General features: G+C 39.8%; 1 protein-coding gene across 1 annotated transcript in view; it reads right to left on the reverse strand.

Moving 5' to 3' along the window:
* The window catches only part of LOC106879782 (ER membrane protein complex subunit 1), a 32,927-nt gene that overhangs the window by 17,037 nt on the left and 4,529 nt on the right, over positions 1–11,361 (reverse strand). Inside the window, exons 4-11 of the mRNA XM_014929488.2 lie at positions 10,768–10,799; positions 8,081–8,171; positions 6,162–6,320; positions 5,246–5,351; positions 4,985–5,146; positions 3,595–3,666; positions 2,461–2,565; positions 217–313 (exon numbers count right to left, since the gene is read on the reverse strand). Of these exons, the coding sequence (XP_014784974.2) occupies positions 217–313; positions 2,461–2,565; positions 3,595–3,666; positions 4,985–5,146; positions 5,246–5,351; positions 6,162–6,320; positions 8,081–8,171; positions 10,768–10,799 (824 nt within the window). The remainder of the gene's footprint in view (positions 1–216; positions 314–2,460; positions 2,566–3,594; positions 3,667–4,984; positions 5,147–5,245; positions 5,352–6,161; positions 6,321–8,080; positions 8,172–10,767; positions 10,800–11,361) is intronic.

The following is an 11,361-nucleotide window of genomic DNA, read 5'->3' on the forward strand; positions in this document are numbered from 1 at the left end:
GAAAACCACAAATTTTGAGGGGAGGGAATGGTGGATGATATTAACCAGTATTTGATTGGTATGATATTTTATCAAGCCCTGCCCCAGAAGGATGTAAAGCAAAGTCAAACATGGTAGGATTTGATCTCAGAGTATAAAGAGCCACATCTAAATACTGCAAGACATTTTGTCTGACACTCTTCCGATTCTACCAATCCATCAGAATATTCAACTCACCAGCTTTGTGTATTAAATGTAAGGTGTAATCCTCAGATCGAAGCATCGTTTTATAACCAATTCGACCGTCTTTTTTGGAGAACAGAAGGGTATCGATCTAGAAAAAGAGACAAGGGGGAGACTCAGCCAATGTCACAATTTCTGTGAAGTAACAAAAAATCTTCAGAAACACATGCAAACAATAGTACTGAAACATTAGTAAATTTATGCCTTTAAAACGTTTTAGTCTACCAAAAAATAATAGGTTAGCATAAAAGATAAAATTTAAAAAAGCACCCATGCTGGTGCCACATGAGAAACATTTGTGCTGGCATCACATGAAAAGCATCTATGCTGGTGCCACATGAGAAACATTCGTGCTGGCATCACATGAAAAGCATCCATGCTAGTGCCACATGAGAAACATTCGTGCTGGCATCACATGGAAAGCATCTATGCTGGTGCCACATGAGAAACATTCGTGCTGGCATCACATGGAAAGCATCTATGCTGGTGCCACATGAGAAATGTTGGTGCTATGTAAAAGGCACCCAGTACATCTGTAAAATGGTTGGCGTTAGGAAGGGCACCCAGCCCTGTACAAATCAAGCCAAAACAGACAATTGGGAGTTGGGTGCAGCCCTCTGGCTTGCCAGCTACTGCCAAGCATCTGACCCATGCCAGCATGGAAAAACAAAAGTTAAATGATGATGATGATGATGATGTTAATTTCATCCAATCCTTTTCCAGTCTCAGCTGAAATCTTCTGAGATTATTGGCATTGTTGCTTTTGTTTTGATTGAGCAGATCTACAATCAAAGATGTTCCAACCATGGCCATCCTACCTTTTTGTATATCAAGGACTACATTTGTCCAATGTGTCCTTCATTTTCTCAGACATCATTATCATTGTCATCTTACCATCCACTTTTCCAAGCTTTCATGGGTTGGATAGAGTTTATTAAGGCAGATTGTCTATGGCCGGGTGCCCTTCCTGTCACCAACCCTCATGTGTTTCCAGGCAAGGTAATATTTTCCCCTTGGCCAGAAATGTTTTTGAGGAAGACTGAACATGAAGGACATTGTTTGTATCGTGTATCAAGACAAGGAGACACACACGCACATGATGAGCTTTTTTCAGTTACTGTCAACCAAATTCAATCACCAGGCTTTGGTCAGCCTGTGGTTGTAGAAGACACTTGCCCAAAATGCCAAGGAGTGGAACTGAACCCCAGACCATGTGATTGGGAAAGAAAACTTCTTGACCACAGGCAATGTGGCTAATGCTGATCTTGTGTAACCAGCACCTGTGTCGGTGGCACATAAAAATCACCTTTTGAGCATTGGGCTTCACAGAGGCAATGACAAATGGCCGAGACCTTTGGCAGCATTCTGTGCTTGAGTAGAAGACCTATCAAGCCAAGTGAAATTGCAGTTATGGCAGATAGTGGTGTCATGCAAATGGCACCTGTGCCAGTGGCACATAAAAGCACCCATTAAACTCTCAGAGTGGATCCAGTCTGTTTTGGCTTGCTTTCTACAGCTGGATGCCCTTCCTTATGCCAACCACTCCATAGGGTGTACCAGGTACCCTTAACATGTCACCAGTATGAGTGTCTTTTACATGTCACACCAGTGTCCCACAAATGGCACCTGTGCCGGTTTCACGTAAAAGTGCCCACTACACTCTCCAAGCGGTTGACGTTAGGAAGGACATCCAATCATAGGAAACCATGCCAAATCAGACATGGGTCTGGTGCAGCCTTCCAGCTTAGCAGCCTTGTTCAAACCGTCCAACCCATGCCAGCATGGACAGTGGACGTTAAATGATGATAATGATATATATATGTACATATCAGTGTGTATAGCATTTAAATGCATATAACAAGCAGTATAAAACAGTACTAGCTGTAATATTTTCTCCAGAGCCATTCCACATTAGTATAGACATTGTACATGTTATACACACTGGTGTATATGGCAATTTCAACTGCATGCACACATGTGTGTGTGTGTGCATATACAAGTTAATGTAACATCTCTGATGTGTGGTTGACGTTGTTTGAAGCTCATCTGTAAATTAAGTTCTGGAAAAAAACTTTGGCAGGAAAAGTATTTTGAAGGCTGTGAATCTGAGGAGGAAGGATAAAGTTAAATCATTTACGTAGGGTTTAGAGGAGGAGGAGGAGGCAAAGCAGATAAATATGGGGTGTAATTGTTATATAATGCATAAATCAACACAGATTCTCATTGAGACACACTTACCTTCCCTGGTTTACCATGCGATTTGGAATAAGATATTTTATGGGTTAAATCTCGAACACGAACCAGGGATCCAGAAGAAAGTTCAAACCCAGACATTTTGAGAAGCTGTTGAAAGAGAAAAAAAAATACATCAAGGAAAACTAATAAAGATCTGGAGATGAAATAATATTAAGGGTCATACAGAAAGTGGTATTTTGTCACACCATGTCAAAGTCACCAAGAATTCTTCTTGCGAACATTTGATCAAGTTGCAACTGTCCAAGCAGTCTCACATGAATCCTCTATGATCAGGGCCAATAAGAGGTGGGATTCTGCTGATTCAGGGCCTGGAAATCTAAGAAGGAAGTGCCACAAAGTTTTAATGGTAAGCATCTTCTAGTCCCTTTCCAGGGGCAATAACATACAGCGCATTCAACCGGGGACAAATTTTTCTCAGAAGCCCTGCTTATGATTTACTGTGAAGAATTAGAATGATAGAAGACAAAGCAAACTTAGAAAAACCCCCAATTAAGAACGCCTGCAGCAAAGACCTGATTTCGATAGTTCCATCTTGGGTATCATCTTCATCATTTAACACCCTTCTTTCAGGCTGGCACAGATTGGACACTCTGAAAGGAGCCAACAATTCACAGAAGAGCACCATGCTCCTCCAATGTCTGCTTTGGCATGGTTTCTACACCTGGGTGACCTTCCCAATGCCAACCATTTTATAAACAGAACTGGGTGCGTTTTATGTGGTACTGGCACTAGTGAGGTCAACAAGTAACTCCCAATACTAAAGATTCCCCTCAACTGAGTGGGAATATAACAGAGAGAGAGAAGTGGCTTTATTTCAGGTGTTGAGAGATTAAAGCAGAATATCCGCCAAATGTAAATAATGTAAACAATGTACATAATTCCTCATCTCTCAAATATAGAACTGTAGGTTTCTTGCTGCAGAGGAAGCACCTGGCTACCCTCAAACTATTTCAATTGTAAGTAATTTCCAGCCCCATATTTGGAAACTATAAAGGGGAAAAAGTTATAATGATTTTAGTTATGGGTTTCAACTTATAATCTCTTTGACTGTCCAGAGATGATCTCAAACTGAATGCCATGTTACGAGTGTGTGTTACAACTATTTAAATATCATACCTCTGTACCAGTCATCTCCAGTGTAATCAGCATTGATTTATCTCCATGTTTGGTTAAATGGGCACACAGGAGCTGAAGATAAAGGTTAGACATGTTGTTATATAACATCTACTCTTGAAAATATTCAGTTTACATAAGAATGGAATATTTGCTCATTACATGAGACAGGAAAATGTCATAGGAAAAATTAAATCAAATAGAAATATTGTATAGTTGTGCATTTCAACTTTGCCAGCACGACTGCTGTGTTATGCCTTCAATTCTGTACAGAAATCCTGTTGTTTTTTAGTCTTCCTGATGAAGGAGTAACGACATAGCTGATCAAGGTGATTGATATAGTGGCCAATCATCATCATCATCATCATCATTTAACGTCCATTTTCCATGCTGGCGTGGGATGTACAGTCTGACAAGAGGTGGTAAGTTGCATCAGACTCCAGTTGTCTGTTTTGGTTTGGTTCCTTTGGCTGGATGCCCTTCCTTAAGCCAACCACTTTATAGAGTATACTAGGTGCTTTTTACCTGGTACCAGCACAGGAGCCAGTCGGGGCAAGGGAGCTGGCAAATTCCTAAATATTATTTCATTGCCTCGTTCAGGGAAGACGTAGTATGGTAATCTCAGTCCCTCGTATGCCACAAAAACCAAGTTTCAGCCTTATGAATCCTGGGGACTCACAACAGACCTAATATATTAACAGGGTTTAAATTAATACCAGGCTTGGAAATGAAAACCAGACGCTACTTAAACCTTTTGAAACCAATCCACCTCAGACCACCCTTATGATAAAACTCCCCTCTTGTAAATTGATCTAAATTAAAACCTGCCATCAAATTTTCTTGTTAATCTATGTTCCAAACACCAGTTTGATAATGGAAGTTATTTTTTAAAAAATTCTTCATTATTCTAAAAATCAATTGAAACCAACACAGTATATTTCAATATGAATATGGTGACAAAAGGGTTCAATTCAGAGTGAGCCTGAACTAAACCATCGAGCAGATTTCAATCTGAATGCTGGATCTACCAACACAGCAAATACAACTTTAGGTCTAAGCATTAGATCTACAGATCTTCAAAGGTGTGGAATTAGCTGCTCCAATGCCATAGATATTCTTAGGGCTTTTCAACAAAAGCAATTACTCGTCGAAGAGCGTTGGCTCGAAATGTAAAAGACTTTCTTACTTCCCAAGCATTAAATTAATACGTTTGCTTGTTGTTTACACACCCATCTTCATCTTTTGTTTTCTTGTAAACTCTCACGATATATTATGACAGCAATTGTTTAAGGAGACAACTCTAGGCAAAAGTCTAACTCATGTTAACCACAAGAAAAGAAAAACAAACAAAATGATGAAAACAAAAAAAATAAATGGTACTTCAAAACGTTACCTTGTCAAATGGTGCCATTAATGATACTGGACCATCTAAAGCAACTTTAAGTAAGGCTGTGTAACCAAAATGTAAACGAGCCAACAACAGGCCAGATTTCATACTGAATATCTCTCCACCTGCATATTCCAAAGCAGTTATAGAGTCTGAAATACCAAGATCCTGTAAATATGCCAAAGTAAATCATTATAAAGTTGTAATGGAGAGGAACTGTGGTTAGTCTGCAGGTTGGAGAGAAATGTGAATGAGACCTGGACTTACAGTGAGTAAGGTTGGAATAAATGTTACACCATTATTCAAAGGCAGCAACATTAGACTCAAGGAACTGTTATCAAAGCAGGTAAGATGATATGATGTCATTATGCAACTGAAAGAAAAGAAAAATAACAGAGCCATTTAGAATTAAATAATTACACACACACACACACAACTAACAATTCAAACATTGAGTAGGAGTTAGCTAAACAGTTTGTGTACCTTGTCCTGGGGTACACAACATCAAAGGCTCATAGCCAATGTGATGGCACAGATCAATTCCTGATAAGCATAGCAGAGTTCACAATAGAGCATGTGATGTTATCTCGGATAAGTGAAAAATGAATCAATGATAAACAAGGATGGATGTCCATGGAAACATTGTGGAAAAATAGGATTATCCCTCTCCTTGGGGTGGTGACATCATCCATCACCTTATTTAATGCCATCTCTACATCTATGGGTTCGTTAACCCTTTAGCATCCAGATTAGTCTGTTAAGTGTAATGCCTGTTTATTCCCATTGATTTGAATCAATCAGGCTTCATCTCATAGCTTTGAAATGTCAATGACACGATTGCTTATTTCTAGAATAATATTTATTTCTTTATTGCCCACAGGGGGTTAAATATAGAGGGGACAGACAAGGACAGACAAAGGGATTAAGTTGATTACATCAACTCCATTTAATCGACCCTGAAAGGATGAAAGGCTAAGTCGACCGTGGCAGAATTTCAACTCAGAATGTAGCGGCAGACGATATATCGCTAAGCATTTTGCCCGGTCGTCACCTTATTTCTAGAATAATATTGTAGGGTAAGTGTGAAAGGTCAGACCTGACCAGTTTGAACAGAAAACAAAAAAGTGGGGTAGAATATTTTTCATTATTATAGTTGCAACCAGAGAAAGTTGGAAGAACTTACTTGCTGTCACTTGATAACCATGCTGCCGAAATGGTCTTTGAAGATTTGGGATTTCCTTCATTGTTAATGACAATGATTTCAGCATGAGAATTAGGAACTATACCAACAACATAAACATCTCGCTCAATAATATTCAAATAAACATTCTTTATATTCTTCCTGCAAAGAAGAAAAGAAACATTTTGAGAGAGATATGAATTAGTAATTAGACTATTGGGAAAATATATAAACAAACACATACATACATACATACATAATGAACAACTAAGGTATTTGTTGAGGCAGATTTTCTACAGCTGGACGCTCTTCTTGTCACCAACCTTCACATGTTTCCAAGCAATGGAATATTTCCCCACAGCCAGATATTTTGTCCATGGAAGACTGGAAATGAACAGCATCACCTGTATGATGGTGATGCTTATTTACAACCATCACAAGATGTTTAGACAAAGGTACACATACACACACACACACACACACATTTATATATCTGATGGGCTTCTTTCAGTTTCCATCCACCAAATCCATTCACAAGGCTTTGGTCAGCCAAGGGCTATAGTAGAAGACACCCAAGACCACATGGTTTGGAAGCAAGTTTCTTAACCACACACCGACAACCAGTTCCACAACTGTCTTCCCACTTCACAATTAATGCCGGCACAATGAAAGGAAGGATCAGTGGAATTATTGAAATGCTGGATGGGATCTTCAGGAGAAGGAACAAGCTACCAAAGTATCAACAAGGAGAACAGACGTCAAATTTGCTTTGGAAAGCTTGTATTGTATTGAAGGCTGACTGGCATGTAAAAAGCACCATTTGAGTATAGTCATTGCCAGTGCCACCTGACTGGCCCTCGTGCCGGTGGCACGTAAAAAGCACCGACTACACTCTCGGAGTGGTTGGCATTAGGAAGGGCATCCAGCTGTAGAAACATTGCCAGATTAGATAGGAGCCTGGGGCAGCCTGCTGGCTCTCCAGCCCTCAGTCAAACTGTCCAACTCATGCCAGCATGGAAAGCGGACGTTAAACGACAATGATAATGATGATATAACCAAAAAAAAAAAGCGATATAATGAACGAGAGGGACCCATTAGGTGACATATTCAACCTGCTAGAAACAGCAGTTACATACTTTGTTTAGTGATACAACACAATGGAATGGCTGCAGTGAACTCTCCAGATGACCATCTATAGTCATGAACCCAAAGATGGCACTTCAAGGGTTGCATGGTGAAGAAGCATACTTTGCAACCCCATGGTTTCAGGTTCAGTCCCACTGTGCAGCACCTCGAGTAAGTGTCTTCTATTATAGCCCTGAGCCAACCAGTGCCTTATGAGTAAATTTGGATAGCAGGGACTGTGTAGAAGTCTATTGTGTGTGTCTGTCTGTCTCTATATCTCTTGTATTTGTCATTAGTGTTGTTGGTTTGTTTACGTCTCCTTAACTTAGCAGTTTGGCAAAAGGGGCCAATAGAAAAACTACCAGACTTCAAAGAAATAAGTACAGGGGTCGACTTGTTCAACTGAAACCTACCAAGCGGATGCCTTAGCATAGCCACAGTTTAATGTCTAAAACGAGTAAAAGATAAACTTCCATCATCATCATCATCATTTTAGCTTCTGCTTTTTCCTTCTTCCAATGCTACCATGGGTTAAATGGGACTTTTTGAGGAAATATTCCCCCATGGCCTTTGCTGCTGCCAATCTTCACTTGTTTCCAACTCAGGTGATGTTTCCCTTGGTCTTTCAAATAATGAACAGTTCAAAAGCAAGACACATTTTCACAGCAGATGTAAACAATGGCACCGTCTCTAGGGTGACATTTCCATACGGCACTTACACGAGAGCAAGACAATACAAGACATAAACGGACACTCACTCACACACACACGGACAGCTTCCCATAGTGTCAACTTACATTTTAGGCAAAGACATTCTCCATATTTCAGAACCATCAGAAATTCTTAGATTGAATAAGAGATCATCATGAAGAACAACAATACTCTCAGCTGCAAACAGAGATAACATTAACAGATTATTATTATCAATTATTATCATTATTATTATCAATTATTATTTTTTTTATTATTATTATCAATTGTTATTATTATTATTATTATTATCAATTATTATTATTATTATTATTATTATCAGTTATTATTATTTAAGGCAGTGAGCTGCCAGAATTGTTAGCATGCTGGACGAAATGCTTAGCGGTATTTCACCCGTCGCCACATTCTGAGTTCAAATTCTGCTGAGGTCAACTTTGCCTTTCATACTTTCAGTATCAATGAAACACTGAGGATGATGTAATCAACAATCTCCCTCCCCACAAAATCCAGGCCTTGTGCCTATAGTAGAAAGGATTATTATTATTGTTATTATTATTATTTGCCACCGCCTCTCACGTATTGCTCTCTTTATCTCACTCTGACTCACCTTCCTTTCTTTTCCAACTGGGGCATCCATGTATCTACTATACAGCAGAACAACCACAAGGCTTTGGTCAGTCCGAGGCTATAGTAGAAGACACTTGCCCAAGGTGCCAGGCAGTGGGACTGAACCTGGAACCAAGTGGTTAGGAAGCAAGCTTCTTACCACACAACCACACTTGCAGTAAGCAAAATGCTTAAGAAGTTCACTTTGCAGTCATGAGGCCCTGGGTTTGAGCCTTCTCAGTGGCATCTTGAGCATATCGTGTCATGCTGATTCACACTTAGGAACACTCAGCCACTTACATATTAATTCAGTTAATCAACCAAATGAATCCTAACTGAATGACAAAACCATCCATCATTACCTTAATATATATATATATATGTATATTTATATATGTCATCATCATTATCATTTAATGTCCGCTTTCCATGCTGGCATGGGTTGGACGGTTTGACTGGGGACTGGCAAGCCAGGAGCCCACACCAAGCTCCAATTTGATCTGGCAGTGTTTCTACAGCTGGATGCCCTTCCTAACACCAACCACTCCAAGAGTGTAGTGGGTTCATTTTAGGTGCCACCAACATGGGAGCCAGTCAGGCGGCACTGGCATCAGCCACGTTTGAATGATTCTTTTTATGTGCCAGTCAGGTGGCACTGGCATCGACCACACTAAAATAGTGTCCTCCTATCATTCTAATCTCTCATCAATTGGCACAAAGCCATCCTCCTAACCCTCACGACTACCCCGCCCTCTTAACTGAGAGAGTTTTTGTCTTGCAAGTTACTTGGTGAACTTGTCAGTGTTGGTGTCGTGTAAAAAGCACCCAGTAAACCCTGTAAAGTGGTTAGCGATAGGAAGGGCATTCTGCCATAGAAACCATGCCAATATAGACAATTGGAGCCTGGTGCAGCTTCTGTCAAACTCTCCAAACCAAAACAGCATGGAAACAGACATTAAATTACGACAACGATGACATCAGCGGTGGCTGCCACCATCATCATCATCACCATCCTCCTCATCATCCCTATTGTTCAGTTCTATATTTAAGAGATGAGGAATTATGTATAGTATTTACATTAGACAGATATTTGTCCTTATCTTAGTGGTTAAGAGCAGCGTGGGCTACTAACCCCAAGACTCCAAGTTTGATTCCAAGCAGTGACCTGAACAACAACATCTAAAAATACGTTAGGAATGAGAACCCAGGTTCGAAATTTCCCCAAGACACCTGATGAAGGCTGGAGGGTATATCAGCCGAAACATTGTGTTAACAAGAAACAAGATGAGGACAAATTTCCATCAAATGTAAATAATATTCCTATTGTTGTTGTTATTTATGTCATAACAAATGATTAGTTACGAAAGATCTTAAATTGATACGCAGCAGAAATGATAAATAATCAAAGAAATTAACATTAAATTACAGCAAAAATAAATAAATAACAGTCACCTCAATTTGTGCAGATTAGGAGAGATTTGTACTCCAAATATTCCCAGGAGATTAACTCTCCATAACCAAGAAGTTGTTACACTCACTGTCAACAATGGAGTACACTTAAAAAGCACCATTCGAGCAGGATTGTTGCCAGTGTAGCCTCACTGGCTCCTGCGCTGGTGGTACGTAAAAAACACCCTTCGAGTGTGGTCGTTGCCAGTGTAGCCTGACTGGCTCCTGAGCAGGTGGCACATAAATAGCACCATTTGAGTGTAGTCGATGCCAGTACTGCCTGACTGGTCCTCATGCCAGTGGCACGTAAAAGCACCCACTACACTCTTGGAGTGGTTGGTGTTAGGAAGGGCACCCAGCTGTAGAAATTTTGCCAGATCAGATTGGAGCCTGGTGCAGCCTTCTGGCTCACCAGTCGTCAGTCAAACCGTCCAACCCATGCCAGCATAGAAAGCAGACGTTAAACAGCAATGATGATGATGATGTCTTCAGGTGAGTCCTGATCAAAAATACAGTTAGTCCTCCTTGTACCCTATTTAATAGATGTTGACACCCAATGTCTTTTTCTAGACAGACAATGCATTTGATGTCCCTAGCTGAGTTGGGGTTGACTTCAATTCGAAACCAAAAACTATGCCATGGAATCAGTTCTTCAGAAATCCTATTTCTATAATCCTCATTAAAATGATAGAATGATAAGAGGAAATTACATCCTTACCTTTGCGGTTGCCCATGAACATGGCAGCAGTTCTGCAAAATAACAAACATACAAAATAAACAAACAATATAGACACAGGTGCACATGCATGCATCTATGTGTACAAAGATTCCTTTTTATGCTTGTTTTTTTTCTATGCTAGCAGGATTCAGACAAATGATGGATGTTTTTACAGCTGGATACCCTTCCTGTCATTAACCCTTATCTTTTCTCAAGAAAGGGATAAATATATTTTAATCTTATCTTTTACTTGTTTCAGTCATTAGACTGTAACCATACTGGGGCACGGGAATTTTAGTTGAATGAATCAATCACAGTACGTTTTTTGTGTCAGGCACTTATTTTATTCATTTCTATTGCCAAACTGCTAAGTTACAGAGACATAAACAAACCAACACCAGTCATCAAGCAGTGGTGGGAGACAAACACAGACACAAAGGCACACACACACATACAATGGGCTTCTTTCAGATTCAGTCTACCAAATCCACTCACAAAGCTTTGGTCAGTCCAAGGCTATAGTAGAAGGCACTTGCCTATCTATCTATATAGATAGATATCTATCTATCTATCTATATATATATATATATATAT

This window comes from Octopus bimaculoides, chromosome 3 (assembly GCF_001194135.2).
Source record: "Octopus bimaculoides isolate UCB-OBI-ISO-001 chromosome 3, ASM119413v2, whole genome shotgun sequence".
Lineage (NCBI taxonomy): Eukaryota > Metazoa > Mollusca > Cephalopoda > Octopoda > Octopodidae > Octopus > Octopus bimaculoides.